General features: G+C 33.6%; 1 protein-coding gene across 1 annotated transcript; it reads right to left on the reverse strand.

Annotated features, from left to right (window-relative positions):
• Window positions 1-1439: 1439 nt before the first annotated feature.
• LOC104222373 (F-box protein SKP2A) lies at window positions 1440-4974 on the reverse strand. Its single transcript, XM_009773603.2, has 4 exons — window positions 4597-4974; window positions 3170-3518; window positions 2932-3073; window positions 1440-2033 (listed from the first exon to the last, which is right to left on the reverse strand). The coding sequence occupies exons 1-4, from the start codon at window positions 4839-4841 to the stop codon at window positions 1666-1668; spliced, it is 1104 nt and encodes a 367-aa protein (XP_009771905.1). The 5' UTR covers window positions 4842-4974; the 3' UTR covers window positions 1440-1665.
• Between the last annotated feature and the right edge of the window lie 6321 nt (window positions 4975-11295).

Consider the following 11295-nt stretch of genomic DNA (forward strand, 5'->3'; position numbering starts at 1 on the left):
AGTTCAGTGACTTTGTTGTTACAAACGAAAGAAAAGTAACTTTAGAAGATAATTTGAAATAGTTGAGTTACAATTTGAGTAATTGACTCTAAAAATCTGTAATTTCCTTTAACCGTTCAAAACTACCAAATTGCGGAAACAATTAATCACGAGAATGTTTCAAACCAACAATATTAAGCAATACCCACCATTCACTAATTTAGATCATATTCATTAGCTAAAAGTAACCTAAATTTAAGCATCCGTTTGACCACAGATTTTGCCTAAGTTTTTTCCAAAACACAATTGGCAAAATATGTTTGTTTATAGATTTCCAAATCCCAAAACTAGCTCTAGAGCGGTCTTTGGCCCAAAATATCAATGTTTAATTTTTTAATAATATAAAAAATCACTCCAAACTTTTATATTTTATAAAAAAAAAACCACCATCTATTATGACCCTACTAACCACCAGCTAATTACTACTATCATTTTCTTTTAAACTAATATTATTACAATTTGATGAATTATAGTGGTTAGTAATTGTGTTATTAACAATTGATATTAAAATATCAGATTATAATTTTAGGATAGTGTATTATGTAGTTCATTATAAAAATGATAATTTTGTGCCAAACTTATCTATGTTCAAAATTATGGTTTGTGATAATGATAATGAATGGCATCAATGAAGGCTCTATACACCGGATTAGCAAGTTTTTTTTTGGTATTACTGGATATTTTTGATAGTTTTTAGAGGTATAAGTCACATGTCATGTTTTTTCACAAAAAAATAAAATAATAATAATAATAAAATATATTTTGAAAAATTATGTCCAAACAAATTTTCATCTTCAAACCAAACTTCATCCAAATCAGATTTTTCTGAAACATATTAAGAAATTTACGACCAAACGCTAGCTAAAACTTCGTTTGCTAAAACTTTATGTTATAACATCAGCTCTTCACCCATCTGATTTACTTTATTTCTACAACTAACATCCTCTTTTCATAACCTAATACCGCATATTATACGGTTCAATAAAAGACATTCTCACATCAACATAGAAAATCTAGAGGAAGAGACAAATCTGATGTTATGTTGTCAATGACGTGCAAGTTAAGGCAATTCAACATCTTCTACTTTGCTTGTTTTAATAAAACAACTAAGCCATTTGTTTGATATGCAAGTTGTAACTAGGGATGTGATGGAATTTTCTGATTTCAGAAGCACTTTGAGCAAATACATAGTCCACGAAGGATATGGAGCTTTTATCTTTAGATGGACAAACTAATCTTTCTGCTTCTGTTTTAAACTCATACTAGGGTGAGTTATCAATTGAAGTCCACATGTATTACCACCATTTTGAAACATTGACATATCAAGCTTTTTTCTCCTATGTTTTAGACCCCCACCAAACTATGTCCCACGTTTAATTTTAGGTGTGACGCATGAAATATAAGTCTTACACATAACATTTAACACATGAAAGGAGTCAGAACAACATAAACCAACAAGTTATCAGTCCAAAAGATTAAACAAACAGAACCGATTGGCTTATACAGCCAAGAATGTCCAGCATAATTTTTACACAAACAAATATGTACAAGGCCGAGTCCAACTTTTTTTTCCCCCCTCTATGAAGGCCTAGGAACTTGGAAATTTCTCCTCCATACAACCAACACTCAGTGAGCTGGATGGAGAACGCGTGCACGGTGTGCTTGGACAGAACATGCACAGTGCACCGATGTTAAGTTCAAGCAGCCGCTAATTATGAGGGAATGTCTCCCGGGGCAAGTGTGCAGGGCAGGGAATGCTTCGCACACTGCCTGGACGGCGGGAGGCGTGAGAGCAGTGCACTGGCTGATGTTTAGATTCATAAGCCCTTCGTCCTCGTACCTGTTCTTCTTCATAGACGCCCAAATCTCGTGCTTGTTCTTGACCCGACTCTGGGCCAAAGAGTACATTGCTCTGTCTGTGATGTTCTGGCAGAAGTATAGGCCGAGCGATCTTAGGTGAGGGCAATTGTTTGCCAACGCAATCACACTCTCATCTGCAGCACGTAAGATAGATATGTTAAATGGATGACTAAATCAAGAAAAATGACTCCAAGTGGAGGCATCAGCAACTACGTCTTAATCTTTAAGAGAAAGGGGAACATGCAATGGACATCTCAAGAAGTAGGCAGCATGATACCCCTGAATACACACACACACTAACAAGAGGAAAAACAGACATTTAAGCTACTTAGAAATCATCCCTCCAACGAGTAGAGTGCAACAACAACCGCCTAGTGAAAATCCCACAAGTGGGGTCTGGGGATGGTAGGATGTACGCAGCCTTACCCCTACCTGAAGACTACTTCCTATAGACCCTCGGCTAAAACGAGTAGAGCGCAATGATCACGAAATTTCATGACACAAACATCCACACGAAATCTAGGAGATGATCTGACAATCAGATGGCTGATTGACATTCACCAGAACCAAGTGTTCCAGGGCATAGTGTGCACTTACTTCATCATTCATTTTCTGGCACAAATAGCCATATAATTCTACCCTATCTAAAACCAGAACTTTCGATCTTCACCGACAAGGTCATAGTTCCAGTAACACGAGTTCGGCAATTGAGCCTTCCGGGGAAAGAGTTTTTCATTGATAAAATTACTTATGGCAACACCTCCGCACACATCCAAATCATGTTTTAACTCTTACTAAAATTTCCTCAAAGACAATATCTGGCATAAATATCTCCTGCCAGTTGGTCACTAATAGGACATGAATCAATTGTTTTCTTTGATAAGATTTTCCATACCAAAATCTCTAGAATAGTTGAATACAACTTAACAGGAGCCAAGTTAGGCAGAGTCTAATACCAGCCAGTATAGTAGTACATATACTGCTGTCAAGGAAAGACATTACATACGAAACCTAACCCGAGACGAGTTTTACCTGTTATAAGAACACAGCCACACAGATCAAGGGCTCTGAGATCAGGACAGCCATAAGCTAAGCTCATTACGCCTTCATCACCAACTTTATCACACCAACCTAGATTCACAGTCTGCAGTCGCGTACAGTAATAACCAATAGCCTGCACAAAGTAATAACAATTCATTTCAGTTAGAAGTACCAATAGGTTTTTGAAGTACTCCTAAGAACAGAACATTTTAGAGTTCAAGGCATATACCTTCAATGCCTTATCAGTTGCAGCTTTAACACAGCCACAAAGATTCAAGACTCTTAGTTTTCTGCAACGCTCAGCGAGGTATGCGACTGCACCGTCACTGAAAGCCGAGCACCCACTGACATTCAGCTTCGTGAGGTTTGGACAGCCATGAGCTAAAGCATAGAGTGAACAGTCAGTTAGCTTAAAACTCTTGCTAAGATCAAGGTCTTGAAGTTCATGACAGTGATTTGCAATTGTCTCAACACCATTATCCTGAAGTTGTGGTAAATCTTGCCGAAGAGTTAGAACCTGCAGCTTCGTGAACTTGGGTGCAAGTGTCAGCACTAAATTGTTCATGTTCCTCTTGCACCTGAAAAACAAATTGCTGCAGAAGTTAGAATCCCAGGAAATACACCACAAATAACCAGAGGAAAGATCCCTCACACTTATCAGAGGTCAAGAGTTTTAAAATGATAGTCTTACATGAGGCCAGCTCTCTAATAATAAATATCGATGCAATTCCAACTCTCTGGAATATCAACTCTCACAATTGACAATATTAATACCGGCAAGATAGGGAAACCAATCCAAATTCTAATAAAAACCCAAAAGGAAAAGGAAAAAATCTTAAACAAAGGCAAATATGCCATTATATTTTCTCCTTTTCAACGCTTCTGAGCACTAAAACATAGATACAGCTTCCAGAAATCCAGGATGACGCATAGAGAAAAAAGGGCCAATTTTGCCATAGAGCACAGTAGTAAACCACTATGATATCTAGGATTATATAATCATATTTGGGGCATAAAGGGCAGCCCGGTGCACTAAGCTCCCGCTATGCGCAGGTTCCGGGAGGGCCGGACCACAAGTATCTATTGTACGCAGCCTTACCTTACATTTATGCCAAATATAATCATATTTGGGGCATGTCAAATATAAACATATGTGATAGACCTATGGGAATTTGACTCACCATCCTATTGTTACTAATTCCTCTTATTTTCCCCAAATCCCTTGATGCAAGTGCAAGGCTAACTTTTACAACTCAACTTGCTCATCCAAGTCAGGGGAAATTTTCAGTCAACCCTTTAACTTAGCTTCAAACACAAAGCTTTTTTCAACAAGTTATACAAGCCTCATCCCCACAAAATTTAAAAAACAAAGGAAACCTATAGTCTCTCAAATAAATTGATCAGGCAAATAGGACCAAGATAGTTTAGTATAAAAAAGATTGTAGACTTTCATTCTGTAATCAGCCTCGACTCCCCTGATTTCAACAAATTTAAAGACCATCTTTTTCATCAGATAAATGAAGAACAAGAATTACCCTTCATCCATTACATCAAGTAAAAAATACCAGAATTCCATAAGCAAAACACACAATCTAATAGTAAAAACTTAAAACTTTTGTTCCAAAAAAAGGAATGATAAGATATGAAGCCACATACCAAGAAAGGGAAAGGTGAGTGAGGCCCCAAGAAATAGCATCTCTCCATCCACTGCAAACACCAGAAGCAACAATCACCGTCTGATCATCCACAAGTGCAACTATCCTCAACAACAACTCCATAGGTATATCTTTCCACTCCCTGATCACACCCCCACCCCCCATTTTACAACCCCCACCGCTGCTATTATTGTTCACCATCAGCTTCTCAAAGCTCAACTCCTCCACCCCTAATCCTATCATCATTTGCTACTCAAAGCTCTCACCTTTATTTATACAAGACGCCAAAGAAAAAAGGGTATCCCCTTGCTGCTGTTACAAACACAAATATAGAGAGATGAGTTTTTGAAGCTAGAGAGGAAAAATAGATAGGCTTTGGCGTATACTACTGTGTATTTCTAGGCCAAAAAGGAGTCATAGGGAAACAACAAGTTAACAACATGTGTCATCACGCAAGTTGTACACACAAGTAAAGTCTGTCCAAGAAAATTCTAGAAGTACTCAAAAGGCTTTTTGGAAAATGAAAATAGGGATATTGATACCTTTCCAAGAGGTTATAGTAGTAAGAAATTTTCAAGAACCTCTGTTTTTTACGGTCTATACATACGTAAGAATTAGTGGAATTACTGAAAGGGGAGATAGAGGGGTCGAATGAAAATGGAGTTTCCTGCAGTAGATTTTTGTGAAGCGGACTTTAAGACAGGGAAAATAAAAATAAAGAAATAGGAACAACGTAAGGGACACTAATTGGGAGATGCGAAAGAATACACGTGTCACAACGATGTGAAGGGGTGATGATATTAACGCCAAGTTTGTAATGACAGTAAATCAAATGATATAAGAGCCATTTCTGATATTTACTTAAGGGTAAAATTATTTACTTTTTTCTATTTTTATTACATTGAAAAATCAAGAAATATTCTCATTTAATTTTCTTTTGTTGCAATTGTTGTTGTATATTTTCATTCAGTATTGGTGTAAAAAATGTCTTTCAATTTGCATGAAGAATTAAAAAGAAAGTAATGGTTAGATTTCAAATTTAATATACATCACCTTTTTCACAAGGCATAGTGCAAAATGAAGTTTCATATTCACTCACCAAATGCTTCCTTCCCCTTTTCCCTGTTACAACCTTCCCATCAAATAAAAAAATAAAATATATAGAGAAAATGTAAAGGACACAAAAAAAAAATCATAAAACAAAAGTGTTCAACATTCTTTTGTTGTCTATTGAGGTATACAAAAGAGCATAGCATATCATATTCCTTATTTTCCGATCATAGTAACATTTTTTTCCGGAACCAATGAGGCTTTTCAAGACAAACAAACACATTTGTATATTTATTCAGCCTTAGTTAGATAATTATCTATATTATTATAAAAGCATAAATAAAATATTAATTTACAAAAATTATTTTTTAATATTAAGTATAATAACTCACAATAAAAGAACAAAATTGAAATTTTTGATATTAACCTTCTAATCCTAATAATTTTAGGACATAATACTACAAGTTAGTAATCCTACATGATTACCTTTAGGAATCCTATTATCCTTCAAATATTGAACTATTTTTCAAATCTGTTGGATATAATTGTCATATTTATGACTTTCCAAAAATTTAGACTTTGAATTCAATTAAAACTTCGTGGAATTTTTTTTAACTTTTAACCACTCAAGTAGATTCCAATAAGAATTTAAAACAAATTCAATGATTCCTATAAGAATTAAAAGCAAGAACGAGACTTTAATTTATTAGGCGTAGGATTTTTTTTTCAATTGAAGCTATCAATAGTAATAATATAAAAATAGAAAAATAAGAATTAAAAAGACTTATTAGTTTCGGACATAGATATATAATAGTACATATTAGCATGTAAACCTAATACCTTTAGGAACACGTTAGATTTCCTATTAGTATAATTACTTTCGGGATACGGACATATTTTTAGCCATGTAATTCTATTACTTTTAAGATATACTTCTTATTATTATAAAAATACAAATACAATATTGATAGACCAAAATAGCCCTAAAATATTAAACAGAAGAACTCATAGGAAAAAGACATAATGTAATAACTTATTTTTTTGGACTACAACAACTTCTATGTTAATTTTTTTAATATTTAATATTTTTCCTCCATATTGGTAATACATTACCCCTCTATAATATCCAATACCAAAAAATAAATAAAAGTGTTGTTAAACGTACTGCATAAAGCGTTGAGATTGACAAAAAAACTCTCACGATAATATATTATTATATTATATTTGAACTGCTTTTCTAATTAAATAATCTTTTTATTATTATTAATTTTTTTATGTAATATTAAAAAATATACCCAATTATTAAAGAACAACTAAGAAAGTTTTTATGACTGTAAATGTGTGAGAATGAGAAAGAAAAAGTTGGTAAGAGTCATACCATTAATGATTTTGCAAACATAAAGATCTAAAAGTGTAATGTCAAATCGAGCTTTTTACTCTTTGAAGATAAATTTATGGTGGATAAAATTATAATTACGGGTATATATTCAAACATGAGATGAACTATTAGGAATCTGAATCAACAGAAATAAATAATCAAATCTTTTAATTAATTATTTGGCAAGAGAATCCTACTAAATTATTTTTTTAATTCGTCATATGAGTAAAATTATTTTTCAAGTTAAAAAAAAATCTTATGGTACATAAATTTATTCCATAAAAAGAGTGTTAGAAATTAAAAAAAAAAATAGATCACAAAGTAAAAAAGATTAGTATAATATTAAGAAGGTCATACAAGTATTTGAAAAGGCACAATTAAAGCAAAATTCTGAACAAGAATAAGCTTTCTAGACCATATTATAAGAAGTTAACTCTGGTATAGTGGGATTTTCTTTTATAGATTTCTCCGGTGGAATCAAAATAATATTCATATGTGATGCATTACTTGCAATTGTCATATCAAGAGGCATGCTATTGTTAGCAATTAGAACAAATGGTGTACCATCAACAATTTTATTATTAGGACGTACAACTCACTTTAGGTTTGATATACCCCTTCAAATAATTGAAATAACCGTCACAAATATATCAAAGAAGAGAAATAGTGCTAAATTTATAAGGAAAGCAAAAGTGATAATATGGGACGAAGCATTTTTGGTTAAGCGTCAAATGGTCAAAACAATTGCCTAGAGTTTTAGAGATATATTGGATATAAATGAACCGTTTGGTGGAAAAGTAATAGTTTCTGAGGTGATTTTTGTCAAGTACTATAAGCAGTTGCAAAATTGACGAAAACAGAAAGTTTAAAAGCTAGCTTGCCAAAATTATACTTACGACCTCAAATGAAGAATATTCAAATGACAAGAAATATAAACGTAAGAACAGATTCAACATTCAGTGACTTCTTACTTCGTGTCGGAACCGAAGAAGAGCATCCAATAAAAGAAGATTTAGTTCTTCTAGAACACTTGGTTATCAACCTAATGGTAATAGTAGTGCATTTAATAAGGAAAATATGTCCATCATTAGATTAAAATGCAATTTGTGCAAATTACATGAAAGAAATTAAAGAGCTATCTTAGCTAGCAAAAATAAATATGTTGATCAACTAAAATAAAAGGTTGATTGCTAAGTTCTATGGTAAAAATAAATTATTTTTCAGTTTTAACTCAGCAAAAGATTGATGATACCAATAATTACTACCAAGAAAAATACTTAAATACTTTAATACCAAATGATCGTCTACCGTACATGTTTGTTGTCAAGTTCATTATTTCTTACGTATGTTAGTGTCACCATATATATATATATATTAGACTAAGTTCAAATTGATCTTTTAATGCATATAGGTTGATTTTGAAGAAAAATATATCCGTTGTGCTACTAAAAACTTAGATCCGGTAAATAACTTATGTAGTACACATATGGTATATAGAAGTTTTGACAATAACGTCATACATGCAGAACTTATGATATTGTCAATGTGCTTTTAAGTATGTGTTTATCCCCAAATTCAACTTTCATCTTCCGAAACTAAAAAATATCCTTTTAAATTTCTGTGAAAATAATTTTTAGTATGTTTATGTTTTGTATTTATTTAAATAAAGCACAAGGACAAACATTCTAAATATTTGACTATATTTACAATAATATATTTCCTTCCACGAATAATTATTTATGTTACACTTTCAAGAGAGATATCAACATCGACAACAACAATGCACTTAGATCCGTCAAGTAGTATATGTAATAGTATAAGAATAATATGTAAAAAATTTCACAACATTGTTATACAGAAATCCTAATAGGTCAATGTATTCTTCATCGAAAAATGAAGGATATTCTTAGCGATTTGGGCAGCAAAAACAACAGAGTTTGAATGCTTGTCACTAGGACTAGAGGATAAAGGTGGGATAAGAAGTTGTATAGACTCCCCAAGGCGAGAGAGAGGAGGGCCCGAGACCTGGACCAAGTAAAGTGTATCAAAGACGAGGAAGACAAAATATTAATTGAAGAGACACATATTAGACGAAGATGGCAGACATAATTTTATAAACTGTTGAATAAAGAAGAGGACAAGAATATTGTGATGGGTGATTTAAAGCACTTCGCAAGTCGTCGAAATTTTGGATATTGCGGGCATATAAAGTTTGAGGAGGTTAAGGAAGTTATGCGTATAACGAGAAGGGAAAGAGCGACCGGTCTAGACGAGATCCCGATGAATTTTGAGAAGAGCACAGGCCGGACAAGTATGGAGTGGCTAACAAGTTGTTTAATATCATTTTTAGGATAACAAAAATGCTCGAAGAGTGAAGGTGGAGTAGAATAACTCTGTTGTACAAGAATAAGAGTGATATTCAAAATTGCAACAACTATAAGGGTATCAACCAGCTAAGCCACACTATGAAAGTTTGAGAGAGAGTGGTAGAGGGGAGGGTGAAGAGGGATTTATCTATTGTCGAGAATCAATTCAGATTCATGCCGGAGCGATCCACTGCATAAGTCATTTATCTTGTTAGGAGATTGGTAGAGCAGTATAAGGAGAGAAAGTGGGGACTTACATATGGTGTTCATTGACCAAGAAAAAACATACAACAAAGTGACAAGAGAGGTAATTTTATGGAGATGTTTGGAGACTAGAGGTGTACATGTGGCATACATAGGGCGATTAAGGATATGTACGATGAAGCCAAGACTGGGATAAAAATAGTGGGAGAAGACTCGAAACACTTTCCAGTCATGATGAGGTTACACTAGGGATTAGCTTTTAGCCCGTTTTTATTTGCTTTTGGTGATAGATGAATCAAAAGCAGCATATCCAAGGGAAGTGACATGGTGTTTGCTATTTGCAGAAAACATAATATTGATTGACGAGATACGTGACAGAGTTAACGCTAGGCTGGAGATTTGGATACGGACCCTGGAGTTTCAGATTGAGCAAGACTAAGACAAAGTACTTAGGGTGTAAGTTCAATGACATAACTCATGGTTCAAGAGTGGAAGTGAGAATTGATACACAAGTTATCCCCAAGAGAGAAAGTTTCAAGTATCTTGGGTCAATAATCCAAGAAAATGAGGAGAGTGATAATAATATCACACATCATATCGCAGGATCGATAAATACAGAGACTCGTATATGGAGTCTTGTGTGAGAAGAATGTGCCACCGGGACTTAAAGGTAAGTTCTATATAGTAGTTACTAGACTAGTTATATTGTATGGGGCAAAGTGTTGGTTAGGGAATAACTCTCATGCTCAGAAGATGAGAGTAGCAAAAATAAGGATGTTGCGATGGTTGTGCAGGTATACTAGGAGTGATATGATTAGGAACAACGATATTGACAATGTGGAAGTGAACTCTGTGTTGGACAAGATAAGGGAAGCGAGGATGAGATAGTTCGGGCATGCGAAAAGGTGATACACAGATGACATAGTGAGGAGGTGTGTGAGATTAGCAATGGTTTGTCTAAGGAGCGGTAGAGGTAGGCCGAAGAAGTATTGGAAATAGCTGATTAGATAAGATAAAATATGATACATCTTTAGATTATCGAGGACATGACCCTAGATAGAATAATATGGAGGTCAAGGAATATGATAGACGGTTAGTAGGTCGTCGAGTTTGGGACACCATATTTGTTCCTTATTTTTCATATCAGTACTATTAGTATCATTCTCGTATTATCTTATTTTATGATTTCTATTTTACCCGTTGTTTCATTTGCTTTGTTATTTTGTTTTTGTTATTGTTCTTGTCTTTATTATTTTCAACATTGCTTGCTCACTACTTTTTTTTTTTCAAACTATCTTTGAAATGCTTTTCTTGAGCCGAGAGTCTATTGAAAATAATATTTCTACCCACATGATAGTGATAATGTCTGTGTACACACTATCCTGTCCAGACTCCACTTGTGAAAATGCACTTGGTATATTATTGTTATTAATTATTTTGTCTAAATAACTTTAAAAATAAATTATTGATGTAATCAAATCTAAACGTCATTTTTTTGGTAACTAATGTAACCGTCATTTATCGATTGATTATAAAAGTTTGGTTCAATCCTGAGATAGGCAAAGGTTATCCCATATGATTATAATTTTAAAATTATAATTAGAATTATACAAGATATATAATCCTAAGTTTTTTATATAATTCTTATCCTGTTTTGAATTGATACCTACAGTCAAATGCTAGATAGAATTAATCTCAAATG

This window comes from Nicotiana sylvestris, chromosome 4, assembly GCF_000393655.2.
Source record: "Nicotiana sylvestris chromosome 4, ASM39365v2, whole genome shotgun sequence".
Classification (NCBI taxonomy): domain Eukaryota; kingdom Viridiplantae; phylum Streptophyta; class Magnoliopsida; order Solanales; family Solanaceae; genus Nicotiana; species Nicotiana sylvestris.